This window comes from Balaenoptera musculus, chromosome 8, assembly GCF_009873245.2.
Source record: "Balaenoptera musculus isolate JJ_BM4_2016_0621 chromosome 8, mBalMus1.pri.v3, whole genome shotgun sequence".
In the NCBI taxonomy this organism is placed as follows: Eukaryota; Metazoa; Chordata; class Mammalia; order Artiodactyla; family Balaenopteridae; genus Balaenoptera; species Balaenoptera musculus.
Window position 1 is genome coordinate 103,806,688 of NC_045792.1, and position 26,182 is coordinate 103,832,869.

The 26,182-nt window shown below is 53.2% G+C and overlaps 1 protein-coding gene across 3 annotated transcripts in view; it reads left to right on the forward strand.

Annotated features, from left to right (window-relative positions):
* PACS1 (phosphofurin acidic cluster sorting protein 1) overlaps positions 1-26,182 on the forward strand; it is a 130,987-nt gene that overhangs the window by 100,501 nt on the left and 4,304 nt on the right. For 2 of the 3 annotated variants that reach the window (XM_036860113.1, XM_036860114.1), the window contains exons 3-21: positions 3,142-3,231; positions 4,373-4,498; positions 6,891-7,035; positions 7,273-7,364; positions 7,459-7,539; positions 10,102-10,161; positions 10,962-11,122; positions 11,483-11,576; positions 16,064-16,144; positions 17,816-17,931; positions 18,069-18,204; positions 19,281-19,385; positions 20,070-20,176; positions 20,863-21,017; positions 21,153-21,263; positions 21,913-22,015; positions 22,426-22,468; positions 24,637-24,679; positions 24,931-25,066. In XM_036860113.1, coding sequence (XP_036716008.1) covers positions 3,142-3,231; positions 4,373-4,498; positions 6,891-7,035; positions 7,273-7,364; positions 7,459-7,539; positions 10,102-10,161; positions 10,962-11,122; positions 11,483-11,576; positions 16,064-16,144; positions 17,816-17,931; positions 18,069-18,204; positions 19,281-19,385; positions 20,070-20,176; positions 20,863-21,017; positions 21,153-21,263; positions 21,913-22,015; positions 22,426-22,468; positions 24,637-24,679; positions 24,931-25,066 — 1,985 coding nt within the window. The other variant, XM_036860115.1, reaches the window with a different exon arrangement.

Genomic DNA, 26,182 nt, shown 5'->3' on the forward strand with positions numbered 1-26,182 from the left:
GCGCTCTAGAGCCCGCGAGTCACAACTACTGAGCCCATGTACCACAGCTACTGAAGCCCGCATGCCTAGAGCCCGTGCTCTGCAACAAGAGAAGCCACTGCAATGAGAAGCCCGCGCACCGCAACGAAGAGTAACCCCCGCTCACCACAACTAGAGAAAGCCCACGCGCAGCAACGAAGACCCAATGCAGCCCAAAAATAAATAAACAAATAAATTTAGACAAGGATGCTTTCATCAGTAAGTTATACTATCGTTAAAAAAAAAAAAGAAATCATGAAGAGTTACGGCGGGAGTAGTGCTGGGGAAGGAACAGTGCGTGAGGAGCTAAAGTCAAGAAATGAGCAGGGATGCTGGCAGGTACAGACAAGAGCCACAGCCAGGAAGAGAGGCTAGACTAGGGGCGTCCACTCAAAGGGGGAGTTTGGGGGAGGTGGAAGGGAGAATGTTCTGGAGCTGCTGATGAGGAACAAGGAAGACCCTGCCCCACCCCCAAGCCCAGCAGTCAGCCCAGGAAGCAGTGTCTTCAGGGGGGAGCAGGTTTCAGCTGTGCAGGGTTTCTCAGCAGCGTTGTGGGGCTGTGCTGCGCCTCGTAGGCCGGTCGGCAGCAGCCCCGGCCTCTACGCTCTAGAAATACCACGCACGCACGCACATACCCCAGCTGTAACAGTCAAAAATGTCTCTAAACTGCCAAGTGTCTCCTACCCCTGGTTGAAAACCACTGCTATATATAAACCACAAACCACATTTTGGATTCTCAGCATTTCTGAGATTCATTGTCCAGAGACTTCTTGAATCCTAAGAGCCTATATAAATTCAGGTGAAAACTTTGCCAAGACTCTTGTTCATAACAGAGGTTACAAAAAGCATTATCTAACACATGAGGCAGAGCTTCCTTTATTATTTTTAATTGTCATAATATAATGCTATTCTAATTATAAAAGCATTGTGAAATACTACATTTAGGAGATTTTCCTTCCTGCATTATACAAAATCTGTATTTTATAAAAGCAAAAATTAGAAATGGATAAGAAACCTAAAAGTTAAAACTAAATTTTTTTCATTTCTAAAGGAAAACAGAGTGGAATATCTACTCTAATACAGCAGAATAACTTCATTACCTTGGAGTAGGCAAAGATTTCTTAGCTAGGGCCCAGAATGCATTAACCATAAAAGAAAAAAATAATAATAAAGTTGACCAGATCAAAATTAAATACTTCATCAAAAGATACTATTAAGAAAATGAGGGCTTCTTCCTTGGTGGCGCAGTGGTTGAGAGTCTGCCTGCCAATGCAGGAGACACAGGTTCGAGCCCTGGTCTGGGAAGATCCCACATGCCGCGGAGCAACTGGGCCCGTGAGCCATAATTACTGAGCCTGCGCGTCTGGAGCCTGTGCTCCGCAACAAGAGAGGCCACGACAGTGAGAGGCCCGCACACTGCGATGAAGAGTGGCCCCCGCTTGCCACAACTAGAGAAAGCCCTCGCACAGAAACGAAGACCCAACACAGCCATAAATAAATAAATTTTTTTAAAAAATGCAAAACCTTTAAAAAAAAGAAAAGAAAAGAAAATGAATAGGCAAGAAAATATTTACGGTGCATATATCTGACAATTTCTTGTATAAATAAAAAACTTACACCCGAATAACAAGATAAACAGCACAAAGAAGTTTGATCAGGCACGTCATAAATGGAGATTTACAACTGACCAATAAACAGCTGAGAAGGCGCTGCACGGGCTGAGTCCTCAGGGAGATGCAAATTGCAGCCACAGTGATGAACCTCTCTCTACGTGGCCAGTAGAATCCACGTGTCCAGGACAGACCACGCCGGACGCAGCTGCAGGTGGAAAGTGGTACTAACCCTTTGGAAATCAGTCTGGCGGTTTCTCGTGAAGCTACGTATGTGTCTACCCTAAGACCCAGCCATTCCTCTCCTAGGTGTCGGCCCAAGAAAAAGAAAACACATCCACTTGTGTGGATGACTTGTACAAGAATGGCAGCTTTAGCCATAATGGTCCCAAACTAGAAACACCACAAATGTGAAACGTTCAGCGACAGGAGAACGGAAACCACATGTGGTACATTCATGGGACAGAATTCTGCTCAGCAGTAAAAAGGAACAAGCTTTCAATACACGCAACAGCCTGTATGAACCTCAGACACATTATAAATGTTGGGCAAAAGAAGCCCGACCAGAATAGTACACACTGTATGATTCCATTTATATGGAATTTTAGAACAGGAAAAACTGACCTATGGTGAAAGACCTCGGAACCGTGCTTTCCTCTGAGACAGGAGTGCAGGATTGACTGGGAGGCATCACAAGGGATTTTTCCAGAGTAATAAAAATGCTCTACATCTTGATAGAGATGTGGGTTACACGGGTATATACATTTACCAACTCATCGATCTGTATACTGGAGATAGGGGCACTTCACTGTGTTAAATTAAACTCAATTTTTTTTAAAGTAATTTTTATAAATATACTGGCGTTCCTCAAGCTCTCCTGCTGATCTCTTTTTACATTGAGGAACAGTTTAGCCCAGCTTTATTTTTAAGAGCTAAAAACACTATGGTGTTTAACCCAGCATTAGGTTTGGCGGAGCGGGGGTGCCGGGGGGCACGGCAGGGGGAGCGGGGGCAGGGGGAGCTGCACTGAAAGGAAGAGTTTCTGGAAAAAAATTATATCGAAGCTGAGACTGGGAAGGTGAGTTGGTTAGCTGTGTACAGAAGCATGAAAGAATATCCAAGAAGAGAAAGCAGCATGTGGAAATGCCCAGAGACAGGACAGCGTGGCCGAAGTGTCAGTTAGACGGGAGGAGGGCGACTGAGGTGCCATGGGGAGAACTGCCGCGCCTTGGGGTACAACACCACTGCCTCTCCCTCAGGAGCGGTGGGAGAGGAGAACTCAGATGCAATAACAAATCATTTTCATGTGAAAACCCTTTGCAAACGGACAGCATAATACATGTAAAATCATATCTATGGTAGTGGCTTGATTTTGATCAAGTACAACAAAAAGACTGATGGAATACTTGAACTGGTAAGAATCTTTGTAGAGTTTAGATGTTGTTTGCAAACAGTATTTCTTTTGGTCTGATTTTTGGTGATACAGCCTTGACCTATTTTTTCTTGGTTTCAGGGTTCAAAAAGGATTCTTCGCTCCAACGAGATCATCCTTCCAGCCAGTGGATTGGTGGAAACAGAGCTCCAGTTAACCTTCTCCCTCCAGGTGAGAACCTGCTCAGTCTTAGGTCATTAATATGCCATGTCCAGCCTAATCCCGAACAGTCCTCTAATCTGGAGACTGTTTTATCCAAGAACAGCCATAGCCCAATGATTTGAAGTCACCTAGAGCTTCTGTGGCCGGCCTGGAGGACCAGAGCAATCACTCAGACAGCCACAGCAAGGGCGCCGAGGCCCAGATGGGCTGCTGAAAAGTACACCACAAATCGTTCTTTGTTTTGTCTTTTTTTTTAATTGCAGTATAGTTGATTTGAAATGTTGTGCTAAGCTGCTGCATTGCGCAAGGAGATCATCTCAATGCTTTGTGACGACCTAGAGGGATGGGATAGGGAGGGTGGGGGAGAGGCTCAAGAGGGAGGGGATATGGGGATATATGTATACATATAGCTGATTCACTATGTTGTACAGCAGGAACTAACACAACATTGTAAAGCATTTATACTCCAATAAAGATGTGAAGTAAATAAATAAATAAATGAAAAGCACTAAAAAATAAAATAAAATGTGTTAATTTCTGCTGTACAGCAAAGTGATTCAGTTATACATATATATATATGTGTGTGTGTATACATTCATATTCTTTTCCATCATGGTTTATCACAGGCTATTGAATATAGTTCCCTGTGCTCTACAGTGGGACCTTGCTGTTTATCCATCCTGTATGTAATGCTTTGCCTCTCATTCTTCTTCCCCTTTTCCTCAGACAGAGCTGTTAACCCCACCATCCCACCACACTCGGCCCCGTCGCCTCTACTTAGTAATCCACGCCATGCCCCCCAGCAGAGGCGGATGCTTCAGTCTTGTTTTGCCCCCATACTGCAACCTCCATCCCTTCCCTTCTCCTCCTTATCCGTCCTAGTATGTCTGTCTCTCCGCATAACGCCAATACCCCAGGTTGCATTGCACGGACACCTGATTATCTGGCAAGGAAGGAGGCTGTTTTCTGAGCGTGTGTGGACCACCCCACTGCGGAGTGGAAGCCAGGCGCTCCCCTCGCCCCTGTCACCCCCTCGTGCAGCTGGGAGCCAGTGAAGCACAGGAAGGTGGCACGTCCTCTCGCAGCACCAAGACCCACCGAGGACCCAGTTGCTGATTAACTGTGCTCGGCTCTGTTTTGTGCTCGGCAGTACCCTCATTTCCTGAAGCGAGATGCCAACAAGCTGCAGATCATGTTGCAGAGGAGAAAGCGTTACAAGAACCGGACCATCCTGGGCTATAAGACCCTGGCCGTGGGGCTCATCAACATGGCAGAGGTGAGAGAGGGCGGCCTCTGGACAGTCAGCCTTTCGGAGCCTACGAGAGACACCAGCCCAGCCAGTGATTTTCCCAGCCTGCTGTTTGGGTGTTTTATTCTGTGTTACAAATTAATTCTTTTATTGGAAATTCAGGATGCACTTCTTTTTATCGAGAACTTTCTCCCTCATGAAAAGTTTTTTCTTTAACTTTTAAAAAAATGTCAAACTTAGAGAAAAGTTGTAAGAATAGTATAAAGAATCCCCATCTACCCTTCACCCAGATTCTTCAGTGTTAACACATCTGCCTTATTATTCTCTCCTACATACACGTTATGCATGTTGTTTTCTTTTCTGAACCACCGAGAGTAAGCTGGTGCCCCATCACACATGGTTAATACGTACTGTGTCTACCATGAAGATCAGGACATTAGCACCGACACAGGGTTGCCATCTAACCCGCAGTCCCCACCCAGGTCATGCCAAGCGACTCAGGGATGTCCTTTGCAGGCCCAGGGTTTCATCTGGGATTACGGGCTGCACTTAGCTCTCGTCTCATTAGTCTCCCTCGACCTGCAGTCCCTCGGATTTTCCTTGTCTTTCATGCCCTTGACATTTTTTAAGAGTACAGGCTCTTTATTGAATGTGCCTCAGTTCAGGTTTGTCTGATGTTTTCTGATGATTGCATTCAGCTTCTACGTTTTTGGCAGAATTACTGCAGCAGTAATGCAGGCAGCACTCTGTGTTGATTTGTTCCTTTACTGGTGAGGCTAACTTATCGCTTGGTTAATTTAAGATGGTGTGTGCCAGGATTTCCAGTATAAAGTTAATTAATACATAGTTTGTTCTTACCAATGGAAAAAAAACATTTTATAGGGAGGAGATGTTTTGAGATTATATAACAGTCTCTTTTCTCCTCATATCTTCACCAAGTAGTTTTAGCCTCTATTAATGATTCTTGCTGGAATCAGTCATTACTTTGATGTTTGCCAGACAGTGGATTTCCAATCCCACCGTTCCTTCTCTATTTATTAGTTGGCCGTCTGCTGTAAGATACAGCTTTCCCTTCTTCCCCATTTACTGATTGATTCATTTCTTTGTATCAGTTATGGATCTGTAGATTCCTGTTTAATTCAGTGGGGTTTAGTCTGCTACTATCATTATTTATTTTGATGCTCAAATTATCTCGCATTTGGCCAGTAGAGCCCCTTCAAGCTGATTCCTGTATCCTTTTTTACGTGCCTCATCGTTCTTTACATGCTTCTTCACTTTCTAGTACAAAATATTACAGGCTCATCATGTACTTTCCCTGAGCCAGCCTCAGAATGAACTGATCCTCCAAAGAGCCCCGGTTCCTTTTAGTGGAGAATGGTATTTAGAAACCAAGATCTGGATGCTAGAGGTGCTCGTTTTCCCAGCTGGGGTATCATTGCCTCTCCTCCCTCTCAGCAGACGGAGCTAGGAAATACATGTATACATATGCATATGCACGTGTATATACATACACATCATATCTGCTTCCACATCTGTATCTATCTGATCATGAGCTCACATTCCAGTCAATTCCAGTCAGCACCTTTGGGGCTCCTCTAGCCTTTCTCCTTTTCATGTTTCTAATTCCCTTCTCAGTATGTTTGCTCACTTGTGCGACTTCCCTGTATGCCTGGTGAATCTTCTCAGCCCTGACCAAGGGGAAGAGGAAAGGGGCCACAAATCAATTTCAAAACCTATTTCTGTGTTTTAGAACATTAAGTAAGAAAAATTTTGTGGCCATAGTAAAAGGTGAGATAGTCCCAGCCCATCTTCCTGTCCTCTTCATGTTTTGTATCAGAACGAGGGCCTGGGGGGAGTGAAGTATGTGGGTGGCACGTTTTGCCAGCTGTGTGCCCTTATAAGGGTGCCCTTATTGCCAGGCACAGGTGGCCACGGTCTGCAGGCCGGCCTCACGCAGCCTGGAGAGCTAGTTTCTCTGTGAAAGACTTAAACTAAAATGCAGTCCTAGAGATTAGCAGTCATTTTCAATCTCAGGCCTTGATTTTTATCTCTAAGCACGTGGCCCGACCCGTGGCTGACACTTCTGGAGGTAGTTTTAAAGTGAGACTGGGGACTTCCCTGGCGGTCCAGTGGTTGGGACTCCGCGCTTTCACTGCGTGGGCCCTGGTTCAGTCCCTGGTGGGGGAACTAAGATCTCACAAGCCGCGTGGCATGGCCAAAAAGGAAAAAAAAAAAAAAAAGGTAAAGCGAGACAGGCAATAGGAGAACAGTAGGCGTGAATCTGGAAGATAGTGAAAAAGAGAATGTGTTAGCAGAACGCCGTTCCCAGTGGCTCGCCTGTCCGTTGGGCTTTGTGAAAACGGGCTGCTCCGCGGCACTGTCCGTAGTGAGGTGTGTCCGTGGCCGCCCGTGCTCATAGGTGATGCAGCACCCGAACGAAGGCGCCCTGGTACTCGGCCTGCACAGCAACGTGAAGGATGTCTCCGTGCCTGTGGCAGAAATAAAGATCTACTCCCTGTCCAGCCAGCCCATTGACCATGAAGGAATCAAGTCCAAGCTGTCCGGTAAGACGTGTGCGGTGTTGGGAAGCCCTCCCCATCACCTGATCTCCATCCCAGGAAAGCCTAACACGTTCCTAGGAAAGAGGAGCTTAGAGCTCCCTGGAAATGAAAGGGGGTCGGGGCCCTCTCCTCCACCCCAGCTGCAGTTCCACTTGAGGAGAGCATGATTCCAGCCAGCCAAAGCCTCTTAGACCAGATCTTCCCCTTGCGAGGTCATCTTATCAAGGTGTCTGTTTCCAGACCGTTCTCCTGATATTGACAACTATTCTGAGGAAGAGGAGGAGAGTTTCTCATCGGAACAGGAAGGCAGTGATGACCCACTGCACGGGCAGGTAACTTTCCACAGCCCCTCAATAAAGCGGCCGAGAAGCAGTTACAGACCCTCCTAGGGTTTCCCAACCTCAGTCCATCCCCCTACCCACTTAGGACCTGTTCTATGAAGATGAGGATCTTCGGAAAGTAAAGAAGACCCGGAGGAAACTAACCTCAACGTCTGCCATCACAAGGGTGAGCCTCCAGGGTCCGGGGAATGTTTTAGCAGAGATTTTCAATCTGGGGGTAGGATGGGAGTGGTGTATTCAGACTTCCTGGGGGCTTTTTAACATCTGCCCAGGGCCATGCCCTCAAGGCTATGATACACCCCTCGGTGCCTCCACCTCCACCACCAGCTAATTAAGCATCACTGTTGCAGAGAACCAGCGTTCCTGATAGGAGTGTGTTATATTCTTCGGGTTATCTTAGGATAGAAGAAAGGTTGAGAAACCTTGTTGTAGACTTTGGAACAGATGCTTCCTCGGGGAGCAGAACCCCTCGGGCACCCTCCCTCCCTTCTCCGGGTGATTACTTCGGGTTTCGTACTGTCCGCTGCATAGATAAGTCCAGTCCTCTCTAGGAGCATCTCCATTTGGAATCATTTGTTGAACTTACCCAGAAGTAGTAGGCTAGTGCTTGGAACTGGGGGCTTGATACAGTGCCTGCCTTAATGGATCCAGAACCTTAGAGACCAGAGGCCTTTGGATTGCGTCTCCTGCATGCGATCTCCTCAAGAGTCACTACTTCTGGTGAAATTAGAGTCCTGGACTGAGATGCTTAATACCTGAATTTCTAGGTTAACTTTAACCTCTTCTGGGGTTCCCGTGCCAGAGTGCGGGGGAGTCAAAAGTGCCAGGAGCTTTTTGGAAGAGAAGTTCACAGTTTCATTTGTCCCCAGAGGCAGCCTGATTCTCTCTAGCGCAGAGCAGCCCAGGGACCCCAAGAGCAGAGATTCCCGTCACCTTCAGGAGTGAAATAAGTGGAGGCCAGACCTTCCAAACGTGTCGTATCTGAGCCTGGTCCACCGTGAAACACGCTGTCCTCCCTCCAGGCACCCTTGGGTATCCCTGGGCTTCAGTGTATAATAAACCCTCAAGGCTGAGGCCTTGATTCCCCCACTGGACGATGACTAGAGCGCGTGTGAACTGTGTCATCGTCCTCAGGCCTCTAATCCGCGATTGGCGCTCCTAGGCCGGGTAAGGCCCATCCTGGCCTCCAGCCCCACCCTGTGCTCTGAGGATGGGAGAGGCTGGAGGTCGCTCTCCGTTGTGGCTCCTCCTGCTAAGTTTTTCTTTTTCCTGTGCTGTAACCACAAAGAGGCCCCGTTTTCTTGCCAAAGGTGCCCCTGGAGCTCTATAAGTCGCCTCTTCCTGTGCTCGCCTCCGTAGCTTCACAGGTTAGACGACCAGAGCTCGGTGCTCCTTTGACACCCACTCCCTGAAAGGTGTTTTTATTTTTTGTGTTAACTGCAGGCACTTTCCAATCAGATTTCCAGAGTAATTGTCCTTTCGCTCCTGTCTCCCGTGCACACGAATCCTTCTCTCCCTACCAAGAGCACTTTGTTCTAGACGTGTTAATTGACTCGGCGTTCTCTGAACCGCCTTCTGCGTCTCGGTCGCTGTGGCTCCCGTTCCTCCTCTGCTGTGGGTGCCCTTCCACCTTGGGGAGCCCCGCCCTTTCTTGAAGGCCCAGCTCAGTCTCACCCACAAGTTAGTCTCCCCCATCCCCAGGCGGTGAGTCTGTCATCCAGTCAGGAGGGTGCTGAGGGCCACAAGCTAGTCGCCGTGCCTGGGGTCGGACACGTAGAGATAAGGAAGGCCCGGTCCATGCCGTCAGGGAGCTCACCGTGTCCAGTGACACGGACACATCTACACAAGTGACCGTAACCCCGTAGGGCGGGCGCCAGACGAGCTCTGCGTCAGGGTCAGCGATGGCCCTAAGGGGAAAGTGACCGGCTCTGAGCAGGACAGCTTCGCGGGCAAGATGCCGGGAGATGGGTTTTCTAAGAGTAAATAGAACTTCGCCAAGTGGATCTGGGGAGGATGTTTAGTCAAGGCAGAAGTTACCATGTAAATGGCCCAGAGGGGTGCCACGTCGTACGTGAGCAGTTAGTTCCCACCTAAGTGGGGTGTGAGGGGTTGGGTGGTGGGTGAGGCCAGGGTCAGGCAGAGCCAGCGCTCAGCAGACACAGGGTGACACTGAAGTTCTTGAGGCTCTGGGGCCGGTGAAGGCCTTGCATCTGGGGAGTGATGAGGTGAGATCTGCATGTGGAACAGTCACAGTGGACTCTGGAGGGCATGAGACTGGGAGTGGGAGAGAGGAGCTCGTTGAGGGTGGTCGGTGGCCGCAGACAGGGGCGAGGAAGGAGGCCGGATGGAAGCGGTGGGGTTTCGGGTGGACAAGAGGGTAGGAGCCAGCACCCCTGGGCCGGGGGTCGGGGGAGGCTCCGGGTGCAGATTCGGTGACTCCTCGGTGCCTGGGCGACCAGGAGGGGGAAGGCACAGAGCAGAGGGTGAGCTCCGTTTTGGAAACATCGAGTTTGAGGAGCCTGTGTGTATACAGGTGGCGCTCACCGGTCAGCACCGTGGTTCTGAAGTTCTGGAGAAAGGGATGAGCGGGAGGTGACCATGGGGAGTTACTGGGGTGGAGGTGTGGCCCCGGTTCTTTACCAAAGTGGGTCCTCGATGACTCTGCCGGAAGTGATCGCCGTCCACAGGGGGCTGCTGGCTGAGGACCACTGTGGCTTTGTCCCTACAGCAACCTAACATCAAACAGAAGTTTGTGGCCCTCCTGAAGCGGTTTAAAGTTTCAGACGAGGTACGACCCCTTACTCCCAAGCTGGATGGTGAGTAGAATTCCCGGAGTTTCACCCTTGTTCCTGGGGCACAATCTGGAGTCAAGATTCCAGGAACCCCAAGTGAGGGGGTAGCTAAAGGAGGGCTTTCCGCTACTTGAAAAGAGAAGGAAAGATTTACATGTAGCACCCAAGGTTCCATGGTATTCGGAGCAGGGGCACATGCTTCTGCCCAGCTTTCGGGTGTGGGGTGTCCAGCACAGATCCAGTTGCCACTGTTCAGTTTTCCCTCCTGCCCCGAGGGGAGCATCGCGAATAGCAGCCTGTGAGGTGGGAGCCTCCTCCATGGCGTCAGGAACTGGCCGCTAAGAGAAGCAGTGCCTTCCCGGGGCTCCGGCAGGCCTGGAGCCAGTTTTCATGGGCTCTCTTCTCAGTGGACTGAGGCAGGGATGGAGATTGTCCCCTGCGGGCTCTAGAGGAGGCCAGCATGAGCCCGCCAGGGCCCCAGGCGTCTGGGTTTCCCTGCGCCTGTTCCTCCGGAGAAGTACCGTCTCAGCCCCGCTCTTCTTCCTGACGCCGGGTACTAGTGGGGAGCACTAGGGAGGCTCTGAGAGGGGACAGTGGCCTCACCACGTCCCTGCTCTCAGGATCAAATCACAGAAAGGACACCAAGACCACCCTGATGAGCGTGAAACTATGGCACGTCCCTTAAGGGGACTGGGTAGGGAAGCCAGTGGGGCCTGCCCAGGAGGAAGGAGTTTCCCGTCTGCCATGTCGTTAATAGGGGTAGCCCCAGACTCCAAGGTTTTGTTTTCTCCCACAGGTGGGCTTTGGGCTGGAACACGTATCCCGGGAACAGATACGAGAAGTGGAAGAAGACTTGGACGAGCTGTATGACAGTCTGGAGATGTACAATCCCAGCGACAGTGGTCCCGAGATGGAGGAGACAGAGAGCATCCTTAGCACGCCAAAGCCCAAGCTCAAGTGAGGCCCGCACCCCCTGTGTCACATTGTCTCTCTAGGCCATGGCAATCTCCTAGTATCCCCTCTCTCACCCCCACCCCCATTACCCGGGAATCTTGGTTCCTCACCCCTGCTGAACCTCCTGCCGTCTGGATAAAGCTCACTGCTTTAGCGTCTAACCGACAAAAGCCCCGATAGGACTGTCCTGAAGTCCTTCGGTCCAGGTCCCTGCTGGTCCAGCCTCTGCTGTGTCCTTCCTCGCCAGCATCCTCGAAGCCCGGGTTGTCGATCTTTCTTGAACACCAGCTCTGCCCGGCTGTCCGTGAGCTGCTGTTCTGGGCCCTGGCGGCCACTGACCCAGGCTGTGCTTCTTTGCCACAGGCCCTTCTTTGAGGGGATGTCGCAGTCCAGCTCACAGACGGAGATCGGCAGCCTCAACAGCAAGGGCAGCCTCGGCAAAGACACCACCAGCCCTGTGAGCAAGACCAATGGCTGTGGGGTGCGGGAGCGGGACCAGGGGAGAGTCAGGGCTTAACACTGGGCCCTCTGCTCCTGGCTCATTTGGGACCTACGGGCCATCTCATCTCATTTCCACCTCGGTTGTCATCTCAGTCCTGCTGGGCTCTTAGTGCGCTGAGGATATTGCTGTGGCCAGGCGGGTGTTCTCTATGGTCTGTTCCCGCCATGACCTGGCGCCTTCCCTCAACGCAGGAACCCGCAGTGCCTCAAGACCTCTCCCTCAACGCCCGTCATGCGGTAGCTGGGAGTGTGGCACCCGGCCAGTGGTGGCGATTCTGCATCCAGGCTGGGGAGAGGGTGGATGCAAAGGGGCAGGAAGCCCCCAAGGTCTGTTCAGGAGAAATTATATGGGCTTTATTCAGAAAGTGGGCAGTGCCCTCGAAGAATTTAGAACTCGGTGGGCTGGTTTCCATTTTGCCTGGCGAGCCAGAGGGAAAAGGAGCTGTCTACTGCAGCACCCCAGAGCCCCGCCTCACCCCGGGACCACGCTCTGTCCCTATTTGGGAAGGCTCTCCCCAGCAGTGGAGCAGGGGCAGAAGCCCGGGTTGATGCTCTACCCGCCTCGGGCCCTAGGAAGCTGCCCTCCCCCTTGTGTATGACCAAAGGCAGGATGACGTGCCTGATTTTAGTGCAGTTTTCGGTTTGCTTTGAAAGCCCAGTGTCTTCTCTGTAGATCAAAAAAACAATCCTTTAAGTCCTCCTGCTCTTGCCGCTTTAACAGAGGGAATACAAAACTCACCCTGCACGTAGGTATTAATTGTGAGGAAACGACCTGAGGCCTGTGAGGCTCTCCATCCCCTGAAAAGCGCTGTCTATGGAAGGGCTGCCTGCCGCCAGTCCCAGGTGTCTGCGGACCGTCAGCTCTTGGACTGCCTGCTGCCACCAGGTGGCGCTGTCGTCCACCTAATCCCTCTCCCTGCTGAAGGCGCAGCAGGGTGATCCGGCCCTAGAACAGCGGCACCACGTGGCCTTGGCGAGTAAATGTGGGATGGGAAATGGCAACCCCCAACGAGAATCCCTCCACAGAGAAACCTCAGGCCCGCCACTTGCAGACCGGGCACTCTCAGCCTTTCCAGCCCAGGTTCATATGATCTGGGGCTGAGGAGGCCTTACCTGACTAGTTCTGCTCAGGATGCGGCTTGGGGCTGCCCTTTCTCACAGGGGGCTGCTGGATGGCCCTGCTGAATCATCACTATCCACGTGGACAGATCATTGGCCACTGGAGCCAGATTCCATAGCAAGTATAAATATAACGGATGACTCTTCTAGAGAGAAACCTGGGACCTGGCCAGGGGAGGACTGTCTTACGGTGTCCTAGGAATGCAGAACAAGGGCCCTACTGTAACACAACGCAATCAAATTTTCAATGAGATTAATGCCTCAGAAATGCTAAGCATGACACCTAACATATGGTGACCGCTCAATAAATTTTAGGGATCGTCGTTACTAAATCAGTAAGAGAAACTACTCTATACTAATGAAGCTGTTTCTGGGTTGATAGAATTTGTAGGTTCTACATTTAGTCTCAGCTGCATGGCTTACAAAATTTAAAGAGAAAAATCACCTTGGTGCTCTGGGCCTCAGGTGCCTTATTTGTGAGGTAAGGGTGTTGGCCCAGGAGCCCAGTTAGCTCAAAAGTCAATGGAGTATCAGTCTTTACAGTGTGATGGCCTAAGGATCCCTGTTCAGGCCAAACATTTCTTTGGGGCTGGGTAGGGCTGGTTTGAGAGCACATGCTCTGGAGTCAGACTTCTGGGTTTGAATCTTGACGCCATCACTCCACTGACAGTGTGATCTGGGCAGTTACCCAGACTTCGTGTCCTCATCTACAAATTGCATGTACAAAGGACATGCCTTACAAGGCAGTGTGAAGATCCAGTGGGAGAATGCAGCTAAAGCCTCCAGCATGGCGCTTGATAGATGGTTGGATTGACTTACGGCATGGGGAGCATCAGTAAGTGTAAGCTGCTTCGCCATTGTTATTATAGACCCTGAGAGCCATTCCGGTCTGGACTCCTGAAATTGATAGACTCTAGATGTCTTTTTAGTGAGTTCTTCAAATTCTGGTTCCCTTGGCCAGATTTCAGACTTTGCTGGTTCTCTGTGATATTTCTATTTTGAAGAGCCCCATATGTCTCGATGTGGGTGTGGAACTTTGGAATCCTTTAGTATGAAAGACACTTTGGGAACTACAGAGCAAGGCTGTGCTCTTGCACAGAGAACTTCTAAACGTGTTAGGGAAAATATTCGGGGATGGTGCATCCAAGGCAGGCATGCACGTGCCGCCCAGCTTTTGTCCTCTCCTCCCTGATTTCCTAGCATTGTTATTCGTTCATTTTTCTTAACCTTCCTTTTTGTCCCCCAGATTTCAGAGGATTCAGTTTTATCACTAGAACCAGAAGGAATTTCTGCTGATACAAACTATTAGAGTTGAGTTTTCCCAAGACTTGAGCACACAGTAGCAACATAATTTGGTTCTTGGAGCTGATAACAGTAGGCCCCGACAGCGCTTCAGCTGGGGCGGCCAAGAGATGGAGAGTTTCCGCCAGGACTGCCTGCTGCTAAAAGTTGCTAATTCCACAGCACTGTAACTCATGGTGCTAGAGACCAGTACTTCGTAAAACTGAGAGTCTAAAGTACCACCGCACTCTGCCCCCTCCACGTGCGCGCGCGCGCACACACACACACACACACACACACGAGCACGTGCACCCCCTGCAGCAGCCAGCGTCGCCCCCAGGCACAGCGCCTTGCACTGCCACATCTGCCTCGGAGCCACACAGTTAGGCAACACAGCTACTGCGCTGCTGGGGTGAGAAAAGCCTGAAGTATTTATAGAAGCAGGAAGAAGAACTGGGAGAATCGGGAGTTTGCTCCCGGTGGGACTGACTGAAACATCCAGAAGAGTCAGTGCACAGCCCGCAGGTGCCCCACCCCGAGTCCACCTTAGAGCACTCGGCACATCTCAGCACAGCGCTGTGCCATGAAACACTGCTCTACTGTCGGAGGGCTGGACCACAGGGCTGCTGCCTGAGAGCCTTCCAGTAGGATGGTGTTATCGCCCCGATTCCTCCTCTTTAAAACGTGTTTAATTCATTTGTCATGCTGAGATCCCAAATTGAGTAAAACCATCTTCAGTCATAAGTCTGATGAAGAGTTCTCTGGGATTGTGGACTCTGTTAACATTGGTTATTCATACAGACGATGTGTAAATGAGCTAGCGGTGCAATCTGGAGGCAACCTGCTGTGCGTGGCTCTGAGCCAAACCGTCTCACCCTCAGGGGCCACAGGGTCTGGATAAAGTGTGTTAGGTTCGTTTTGCAGACGGCTCAGAGCAGTGGTCCTCAACCAAGGGTGATTTTGCCTCCCAAGGGACATTTGACGAGGACTGGAGACATTTTTGGTTCTCACAGCAGGGGTGATAGGGGATAAGGGGCTGCTCCTGGCATCTAGTGGGTGGAGGCAGGGATGCAGCTCAAATCCTGCACAAGATGCCCCTGAGCAAAGAAAGACCCGCCCCAGATGTCAGCGGTGCCCACGTGGAGAAACCCTGGTTTAGCGTATGACATGGGCCTACTTTTGTGGTCCTTGTTCATTAGTTTGCTGAGTGGCCCCTTGAGCTTATTAGGGCCATTTCTCTGTACTCTGTTATTTACTCAGAGAAAAGGCTTTGGGTCATTGGGAGGAGGTGGGATATCCTTGATCCTTTCTGATTCCCTGGTTCCCCACAAGAACCAGAGACCCACTGAGGCCAGGACCTTCCCCATAGCTAAGACCCACAACCCGCAACTGCTTATGATTTTGACACTGGTGTCTGCACAGCCAGAAGCAGCATTAGCAAGTGTGAAAAATCTGGTTATGTATCTGTATTTGCAAAGTACATTTTTATTATGAGAAATGCTAATAAAAGTTGGGGACAAAGGGAGAATTATTTCACACTTAAATGGCTTAGTATATTCTGTTTGAGGGTTTTCCAGACGTTTCTACCAAGCAAAAAGCATTTGGCTACCATGGATGTTTTTAGTCTCGAAATCAAAGACGTGAACTCTGAGATTCCCCTTTCTTCTTAGCAGCTCTGACAGCAGAAGAGGCCCTGTGTGCCCCTCCTGGGCAAGGGTGTTTACCGAATCCAGGGTTAAGACTGACGGATCCCGCAGCCATGCCATCTGAACGTTGAGCTTATCTTTCCTGGTGACGTCTTGTGAGAGTCAGAATTTCTGGGTTCCACATCTCACTGTGTTATTAATTTAATGATCGCAAAATAACTGACCTTTCTGAAGCTCAGTTTTCACAAAAATATGCTCCTTGTAAGATGAAAGTCCCGAAGATTTTATGAGGTCTTCAGATTAAGTGAAAGTATTTTAAGCTTCCAAGGGACCTAGAAAACAAGTTAGAGTGGTGGATATTTGGATTGATGATGACTAATTATTATAATTTTTACAGATGGAATTGGCTGCTTTAGAAAAAGTCAAATCTGCTTGGATTAAAGATCAAGATGACAGCTTGACTGAAACAGACACTCTGGTATGTATGGTTCGGGCTCCTGTTTAAAATAGTCTTTGGTACCTTTAGAAATACAGGCAAAAAGACCCTGATGACCACCCTGAAACTTTGGCCTAACTCTGTGGACTTGTGAATGTCCTGCCTGCTCTTCCTCCCAGAATCCTTACCCGTGGAATATAACGCTCTTCCCCAAACTAGCAAACCAGAAGTGTCCCCATTCTGCCCTTTAGTTAGATCTGATCAAGTGCTAATTTAGATAATTTCTCACTATCTGTCACCCTCGTTTACTTCTCAGAGACGATGACCAGTATCTTCCCCTGAAAAACCATCCCTTCCTCCAGGTTGCTTTTACAGTGGCCAGACAGCCCGCAGCATTAAGTCTCCAAGTGATTCCTAGTCAGCTCCTTCCGCTAAGAGTTGTTGGAGCTGCTCAGGGGCGCATGGGCTGGATCGGCTGGGGTGCCCAATTTAATTACGCACAGGTTGAAATTCCACACGCATACACGTGTTGAGCACTGAAGGTGCAAAAATGAGAACACCGTGGATCCACCTGCGGGAGGAAAGCCAGCCGCGGCACACCCGGCGCAGAGGCTCTGTGGGGCCCGGGAAGGACAGAGCCATTCACCTGGAGGGAGGGCGTCTGACCTGGGCCCGCAGGTTCTGCCACAGTTCAGCCGGTGGGACTGGGGGCCGACCCGGCAGATGGGAGGGAGCAGAGAACTTGACCGAATACCATCTGCGGGTGGGCTGCGCATCCGCCTCACAGTGGGAGCTGCTAGCTGAATGGAGTCGAGGAGGAATTGTTTCAGGCTTATGTTTCCTATAGTAAGTAATGCTGCATTAAGGATCTGGTGTCTGACAAAGCCTTAGGTTGGATTCGACATTACTGTAGTTCACCCGTAATCCTAGGAGCCCATCTTCCACTCTCGGTCCACTTTGGCCCATACTGCACAGCGGTCGTTTCAGAATGAAGTTCCAGGGGCTTCCCTGGTGGCTCAGTGGTTGGGAATCCGCCTGCCGATGCAAGGGACACGGGTTCAAGCCCTGGTCCAGGAAGATCCCACACGCCGCGGAGCAACTAAGCCCGTGTGCCACAACTACTGAGCCTGCACTCCAAAGCCCGCGAGCCACAACTGCTGAGCCCGTGTGCCACAACTACTGAGCCCACGAGCCACAACTACTGAAGCCCGTGCACCTAGAGCCCGTGCTCCACAACAAGAGAAGCCACCGCAGTGAGAAGCCCGTGCACCGCAACGAAGAATAACCCCCGCTCGCCGCAACTAGAGAAAGCCCGTGTGCAGCAACGAAGACCCAACGCAGCCAAAAATTAATTAATTAATTTTTTTTTTTTTTAAATGAAGTTCCAGTCATGTCACTTCCTGAGTGAAACACTCTCCTTCCCACCTAGAGAAGCTAGATCATCAGCCCAGGTTTGTGGGCTGTCAGTTCATAAATGTAGGGTACAGATTGAATAGCAGGAGATGGTGCCCGGCACAGCGGGTGCACTCAGCTAAATTAAACAGTCACGGCGTCCTCGTAGGGTAGGGTAGGAGTTGTAGAACCCCGTGCTTCCCGGAAAAGAGAGCGCGGGACTGACTTTCTCGTGATGGTCATGGGCCCCGGCAGGAACCACGAGGCTCCTGTGGTCACCGAGGGGAAGTAACCCTCACTGCTTCCTTTCCTCCGTGGCAGGAAATCACTGACCAGGACATGTTTGGAGACGTGAGCGCAAGTCTGGTTGTGCCAGAGAAAGTCAAAACTCCGATGAAGTCCAGTAAAACGGACCTCCAGGGCTCTGCCTCTCCCAGGTACTCAGGGTTGGAAGAAGCTCCTAAAGCGTCGGGTAGAATGAGGGAGGCCCGGCAGGAGGGGCCTCAGGAAGAGGGGGCAGGCCATGGCTCTGGGTCAGGGGCTGTTTAACCGCCTCCTTCCACGTCTGTGGCAGCAAAGTGGACGGGGTGCACACCCCCCGGCAGAAGAGGAGCACTCCCCTGAAGGAGCGGCAGCTCTCCAAGCCCCTGAGCGAGAGAACCAACAGCTCTGACAGCGAGCGGTCCCCGGACCTGGGCCACAGCACGCAGGTACCCCGGCCTGTCGGGCGCCCCTGGACCTTGGTCTCTGTTCCGTTGTCTCCTTGGGCGGTTGGGTGAAGAGGAGGGGGGAGTACTTTGAACGGCTCTGCATAAAGTCTTGAAGACACACCTAAAGGGGGAAGTCTAGCATGCTTGTTATTTGCTACTGCTGAGGAATTGGTGGGGAGCGGGGGATGGGGCAGGAGACTGGCTTTTTCTGCCCCCGTCAGACCTTAGTGGAGACTGTGCGGGGACAGTGGTTCTAGGGACAGCAACCATCGGCTCTCACGGGACGTCTGCTCTGGGCTCTGATACCCTTAGTGCTGCTGTGGGCCAATTACAGTGGTTTCAAGCTGGCACGTCAACCGTATTAAAATGTTTTGATTGAAAGACCTAAGAGTGGCTGGAGCAGGCGCAGAAGGAACTGGCCCTCGGGAGTCCTGTTCCCTCTGAAGGTCTGTCTCCGGGGGAAGGATTCTCCCCCGACAGACCTCCTGCTCTCCCGCGGTCGACGGCAGGCCTGTTCGTTTCCCTGGTACATATCATTGGAAGGGAAGTTTGTGTCCATGTGGCTTCCTGAGCTGACGCTCTTATAGCTGAAAATGAACCCGGGACTAGAATAGCCCGGTGCCTGGGGCGAGGTATTGTCCTTCTTCTTAATCACTGTTCCTGAAATACCTTTGTTCCCTGTGACGGGCGGGCTCCCCACACAGCCTCCTTGCTGCTCTCATTAGTTCTCTCCCTGTTGTTGCCCTCGTTTTCCATCCTGTGAGCACCTGCCTGCTGTCATCTTCCTCCTCCTCTCCTGCTGCCCTGCTTCATGACCCTTCGGGGCCCTTCCTGCTCTGGCAGGACGGCCAGCTGTGCTCCTGGCGCACCAGCCTGTGTTCTGAGGCCTCGCTTTGCTAGTTCTTGATCCCCCTCCTTCCCCTTACGCTCTGGCCGGTGGGTACCGGGTCTCCAGCGCAAGTCCCTGGTCGCTGTTCTCTGAATACCTCTGCCCGAGAAATTCTCAGCCCGCTAGACCACGCAGCCCTACCCTCAGCTCCCTGGGGACTGCCCAGCAGACGCTCTTGTCCTTGTAGATTCCAAGGAAGGTGGTATATGACCAACTGAATCAGATCCTGGTGTCGGATGCCGCCCTCCCAGAAAACGTCATCCTTGTGAACACCACTGATTGGCAGGGCCAGGTAAAGCGTCAAAGGTCGCAGGGCTGTGGAGGAGAGATTCTGGGGAGCGAGAGACAGATCTGAAAGGCAAGGTGTGGGGAAATAGGGAATCACCCCCCTTTCTCAGGCCCCCCTACGCCGAACTCAGCCCACAGTTCTGGACTCTAGTCCCAGTGCCATCGTCTTCCCACCTGTGGGGCTTAAATCACCAATTTTCTGTACCTCGGTTTCCTCAGCTTTAAACAAACAGCGGCATCACCTGTCATGCCTGCCTTCCTGGCCCTGTGTCTCAGGCAGCATAACGGAAGGGAGGTGCCTCAGGGAGCACCAAGTGCTGTGAGACGCCAGAGGCGCCCTGGTTTCCACAAAGGCCGCTCAGAAGGGGCACAGCAACAGCAGCCCCTGTCCCTCCCGCCCCCGCCGTCCACCCGGTTAGATCCCGGCGCCACCTAGCGTGCGGGCGACAGAGGCCGAGTTAGAATCTAGTGTGCCCTAGGTCTTCCCACACTTCCGCATGAGCCCATCTACGCGGGGTCCGGCCCCACCTTCTCCTCACTGGCTGCCAGAAGCCTGACCTTTGCCCGGCTGTGGTCTGAACGACAGAGCACGGGGGCCTCGCTGCCCTCTTGGCCTGCAGGGAGGCAGTGCCCCTGCTGCGTGGCCTCACCTGTGTCCCTGCTCCTTTCCCTCCCCCACCCCACACAGTATGTGGCAGAGCTGCTCCAGGACCAGCGGAAGCCCGTCGTGTGCACGTGCTCCACGGTGGAGGTCCAGGCCGTGCTGTCCGCCCTGCTCACCCGTATTCAGCGCTAGTAAGGCCTCGGCTCTTCTCCTGCCCCTTGGGGGGTTCCCTCTGACCTCATCCTCCCACCCTGATTTCTAAGCAGTGAGAGGACCTCCCGGCCTCACCAGACCAAGAATTTGCAGTTGGTGCCCGGTTGGGCAGCGTCAGACCGCGGTGCTCTGATGCCCCTGCTGGCCCCAGAGGGTCGGGGTGAAAATGTCACCTTCCTGCCCGCCTGCCTCCCCGCCTGGTCCCCTGCCACACCTTGAGTTGCCTCGTCCTCTTCTTAAGCCCATGACGAAGAAGGCCGGGCAGAGAGAGCCCAGGGTTTTACAAGACCTTTTACTCCCGTCCCTCCGACCACCCCGAGCCAGGGCCTTCCCTCCTCAGGACCTGCCGTGAGAAAGAGCTGCGGGCGTTCCCGGGTGTCTGGGCTCATGCCCACCGCCAACCCCAGGGCACTGCCGAGTCTTCTCCCCGTGAGCCTCAGCCAGTTCTGCCTTCCTTCTAGACAGTTCCCTGTCCTCTCTGATCCTGGGTTTCTCTCTTTTTGCAAAAGCGCTGTGGTTTATTGCCTCTCTCTGTATTATTTTGTTTATTGGTTTGTTTTTTCCCGTGGGCTGTTGAGATCAAGTGAAGTCTGAGCTTGGGGCCTTCCTCTGAGCAGGACGCAGGCCCGCCTGACGTGGCCGTGCCTCTCCCCTTGCTTCCCAGCTGCAACTGCAACTCCTCCATGCCGAGGCCGGTGAAGGTGGCAGCGGTGGGCAGCCAGAGCTACCTGAGTTCCATCCTCCGCTTCTTCGTCAAGTCGCTGGCCAGCAAGACCTCCGACTGGCTGGGCTACATGCGCTTTCTCATCATTCCCCTCGGTAAAGGCTCAGCAGGGCCCACTCCTGAAGCGGGGTGGTGGCGCTGGGTCCCAGGAAGTGACGGGCAGGGAGACCGAAGGCTGGGCCATCATTCACCCCCTCACCAGCTCGCCTTGTCTGGTTTCCACCTACCAGGTTCTCACCCGGTGGCCAAGTACTTGGGCTCCGTCGACAGTAGGTATAGCAGTACATTCCTTGATTCTGGCTGGAGAGATCTGTTCAACCGCTCAGAGCCCCCGGTGTCAGGTAACGGCCCCTCGTAAGGGACCGAGACAGAATGTGGCCTGATTTCCGGAGAGCCAGGGTCGGGTGGCATGCTTCTCCTCCCTGTGGCGAGTTCATTTTTTTCAGTACTTATTAAAAGGAGGCCTATTAAGCGCAGCCCTTCCACTCTGGATGTGTTTAGTCTCTGCCATTTGCTCTGCACAGCTGGAAATGAGGGGGGCTGTGAGGGGGGCAGGGAATATGAATAACGCTCCACCAACCATGTCTTTTCCTGAAAGACAGAGGAGAGGTGGCAGGGATGGGCGCAAGCTTGGGCTCTGCGGGGCCGGGAGGTGGTCAGTGCTCCCACGGGCCTTGCAGGGAGTGCCAGGCAGACGTTGGACGGGGAGGGCAGGCTGCTGCAGTGGTCCCAAGGTCGCTGCAAGCAGAAACGGAGGCGGGGGCAAGCCGAGCCTGGGAAGGGGCAGGCTGGGGAGGACGGCACGAAGATTGGATGGGAGGACGGCTCTTTGCTCCATGATTCCTTAGGTTCAAGCCAGCGGGTCTTTAGAGCCCTTTCTCTGCCTCAGCTCCTGGGGTCGTCTGGCGGGACTCAGGAAGGGGGCTCTCGGAGAGGGTTTTCGGGCTCGCCTGCTGAAATGCCGGCGTTTGTCTCTTGGCTTCTCTGCAGAGCACCTGGACGTGGTCGGGCGGGTGATGCAGTACATCAGCGGCGCGGGCGTGACGCACCAGCTGCCCGTGGCGGAAGCCATGCTGACCTGCAGGCACAAGTTGTAAGTTGACCGAGGGGTTTCTTAAAAACAGGTTGGGTGGGCTAGATAAAGCTTAGGTCTCCTTTGCTTTTCCATACTTTCCTTCTCCCCACCCCATTTCCCTTGGTAAGAACTCAAGAGGATATGAGAGTGTTTTTTACTGCCTCCCCCCAGGCGTCCCCTTCCTTGCCTGGGCTCCCCACCCGTGTGGGCGCCCCTCGGTACAGACACGGGGGCAGGGGTAGCGTGTGCAGAATCGGAGCTTTTGCCTCCATTTGGTGGCTCCTTGCGCCATCCTGAGGCGCCATGGGAAGATGTTATGTAGTGTCTGGACTCCCTTAAAGCCACAGTAAAACATGGAAAGCTTGTGTCCCCATCTCTCCACGAAGTCTCACCCCCCAACTGTAAAGCTTTCCTGTCTCTCCCAACAGCCCTGATGAAGACTCGTATCAGAAGTTTATCCCCTTCATTGGCGTGAGTACAACTCCCCTGTTCTCCGTTCCCCACCCACCCATTCTCCTGGCCTTCCTGTCCTGCGCGTGCGCGTGCACACGTGCACGCCCGCACACACACACACACACACACACAGGACTCATCTAGACAACGGTTCCCATCCGGAGGCGATTTTGCCCCCAGGGGACATCTGGCAGTGTCTGGTCTGGAGACAAGTTTGGCTGTCACAGCTGGGGACGGGGGTGGTACCGGCATCTCATGGGTGGAGCCCAGGGACGTGCTTACCATCCTGCAGGGCACAGGACAGGCCCCCGACAGAGAGTGATCCAGGCCCGAGTGTCAGCAGCGCCGAGGTGAGGGAGCCCCGGGCTGGGACAGGCGCCGAGCTGTTCCTTTCAGTGTCCTTTCCCGATCAGGGACCATCCCCAGCTCACTGCGGGTATCTCGTGCTTATTACACCAGGCGCTGAACTTGGTGCCGTGGCCTAGGGAGTGATGTCCAGGGCATTGGTTCTACAGGCTCCAGGGAAAAGAAAGCTGCCTCAGGGATAACGATAGATGGTATTCGTAGAAGTCCGAGGAGTCGGTAGCCTTCAGAGCCAGGTGGACACCGAGCGGAAGAGGCCCTTTCCTCCTCCTGCTTAGTCAAGGCAGAGTCTCTACACGAACGGATCTTGAACATAAAAGGAAAACCTCTTGGGTATCTTTGGTGTCAGGTGGTACCGGCCTTTGCTGCATTTGGCAGTAGCTAGGCCACAAGGCAGAGACCGACCAAGAGAGGGAGCCCAGAGGGGACAGAGCCGACGCCCTCCCGGGGCCAAAGCACGACACAGACGCATGGTTGAGAACTCTGATTTCCATTTGCGAGACGATTGAGTTTCTCTTCCAAATCAGCTGGTATCTTTTCCTACAGTCTCCCTGAGGATCCTCCCAGCTTCTAGGGGAGATGGGGCACGTGCGGGTGAGGGACCCAGCTCCCACTGTCCCTGTTCTCTGTTCGTCCCAGATCCTGGGCGTCTCGAGAGATCTTGGGAGAGGCCTGATCCTGGGGGGATCCTCCGTAAAGCCTCCCGTCTGCCTGGTCCAGTCAGTCCCCATTAGCCACTGGGACTGCTCCCACAGCCCCGTCGGAGGCCCAGGCCATGGCCCGTAGCCGGGGCTGGCAGTCTGACCCACATCTCTGTGGAGCTGTGGGATCTTCACGGAGCTGGGGGTCACTGCCCACTCCAGCCTCGCAGCAAGACAGAGAGAGAGAAAAAATTAAAAATTCAAACAAACAAAGGAGCTGGCAGCCTCGTGCAATGCCAGAGGAGCGAGGGGAGAGGAGTCATGTCCAGAAGTTCAGAGTATCGATGTGTTACTTTCTGGGCATTAAAATCAGGATGTGTAGAGGATCGGGAACAAATTTCAGTGAATGGCAGCATTGTGCTCTGGTCTGTGTGTGACCCCTGCTCCCTGCCATCCCCGGGGCTCAGCTTCCGTGACCTCCCCGCCCTGCTGCGCCTCTGCCGGGTGCTGGGATTCACCTGTCACCTCAGGCCCCAGTCCTGACCTTCCTGGTCTGTCTCTAGCTGTGCCCTTTGCTGGCCACTGGAGGGCCCCCTCTGTCCTTCCCAGAATTCTCTCAGAGGAATCTAAAATTCTCTGGGGAGCTGAAATGGACACCACTGCCTTGCGGGGAGGGAGCGGCGGTACTGGGGACCCCCTCCTCATTGGTGTTCCTCCAGATTCCAGGAAGTCTGGAAAGGAGGGGCCTGCTCCCAGCATGTCAGCGTGTTCCAGCATGTTCGCTGGGCCTGGTGCAGCACACGCGCCCCCCCAAGCCCCCGCCGCACCCCGCTCCTGTCTGCCGAGGCTTTCTCCCGGTCCTCCCCTCTCTCTGACATGAGACGACGGCCTCCTGCCCAAGTGGTCTTAGAAGAAATGAGATCAGGATACGAAAGTGCTTCCCACCCTCCAGGTGGCCTTGCCTGCATCCCCAGAGAAGAGCTGCAGGTCTCCTGTGCCCCTGACTTATTGTTTGCAACTGGGTTTTTTCACATCTCTTAACTATCCGGGCTGCTCGGGATCGGCAAAGAGTTTTAAAGCCTACGATCAAACAATGTTCAGTGGCGGCTGCTGGTTCCAGCTGATCAGAGCGCGTCTGGCTTTGGTAGGAGGATCTAATGCGGCGTCTCTTCTCCCTCCCAGGTGGTGAAGGTGGGTCTGGTTGAAGACTCTCCTTCCACTACAGGTGAGCCTGGGGCCCCTTGGCCTCTACAGGGTGAGGGTGGTGCCTTGCCGTCTCCTTCCTAGTCGAACAGGCCAGAGGGCGAAGACCCAGGGGGTCCCAGGCCAAGGCAGAGCTCGAGCCTCGGGGCGAGGCCATGGCCGGGGCGGTGTGGGGAGCAGGCTGCAGCCGAGACGGGGGCACCTCGACTCCCTGGCACCAGCGGGTCGGGGCGGCTTCCCTTGCCCAACTGTGTCTGTCTGTCCCGCTGGCAGGCGATGGTGATGACTCACCCGTGGTCAGCCTTACTGTGCCCTCCACGTCACCGCCCTCCAGCTCTGGCCTGAGCCGAGACGCCATGGCCACCCCTCCTTCCTCCCCGTCCATGAGCAGCGCCCTGGCCGTCGTGGGGTAAGCCTGTCGCCGGTTCCTGTCTTTCCTGCCGCGTCCCTCCATCGGGGCAGCAGCCCGACTGATTTCCCTGCTGCCACAGCGTGTAGGACGGTGACACTGAGCTCGGTAGGTGGCGGGGGAGGGAACGAGAGCAGTGGAGCTAGGTCACTGGCCAGGCAGGTCATCACACAGCTCTGCAAGTGCAGGCTCCCGTCTGTCCTGCCTGCCTCACAGGTATAAGGTCGAGTGAGACAAAGGGCAGAGAGGCCCTTGGTAGCCTGTAAAGTGCTGTGCATGTGTCCCGTTGTAGGACTGCCCAGTGTGGTAGAGGGAGTGTGGGCGTGGGCGTCACACACCCGGATTTGAGTCACGGTGTGTGTTAGGTCCGCTGCGTTAGCTTGTGTTAAAGAACAGATCACTCAGTGACACTTGTTAGAGCAAGAGAGGCTTTCTCCACGCTGGGAACAGTCGCCGTAGGTGTCGGGACCACCTCGATGGGATTCTGCAGTGAGAGAGGGATGGGACTTGACTCCAAACCCTTGAGCAGCTGGGTTTACAGTCCAGGAGCAGCGTGGGGGCAGCGGATGGAAAATTACCAGGAGGCACATCGGGAGTGAGGAGGGGTCTGATTCCGGCTAAACGGACCTGACGGGAGCCTTGCTGCCGACACTCCTGAGGGAAGGTAGAGGATGAGGAACCTGCTCGCAGATCCAGGGTGATCAGAAGTGCGGGCCGGGCACTCCTTGCAAGAACTGGATTTTCCAAGGAAGCGCACGGGTGGGCCCGGGAAGAGGTGCAGGAGCCTGACTAAAGTTTGGTCAAGCAAAGAATCTTTGTCACTTGGGCAAGTTACTAAGTCTCCTTTCAACTCCGTGAAAGTAAAGGTGAAATAGCCACATCAGTCTTGCTGTGAGGCGGAAATTAGAGCGTGCATTAGTGCCTGGCCCGTGGAGGTGCGGCCTCCTTCCAGGCACTCAGTCTGTCCATCACTGAAAGGCTGCCGCGGCCAATGACACGGGCAGGACCCTGTTCCAGAGCCCAGGCTCCTGGGCCCCAGCAGGGCCAAAGCCACAGAGAGAGTGTTGTGAACAGTTGGGGGGGGTGGCTATGAAGGGGGACGGCAATTTCTTTAGG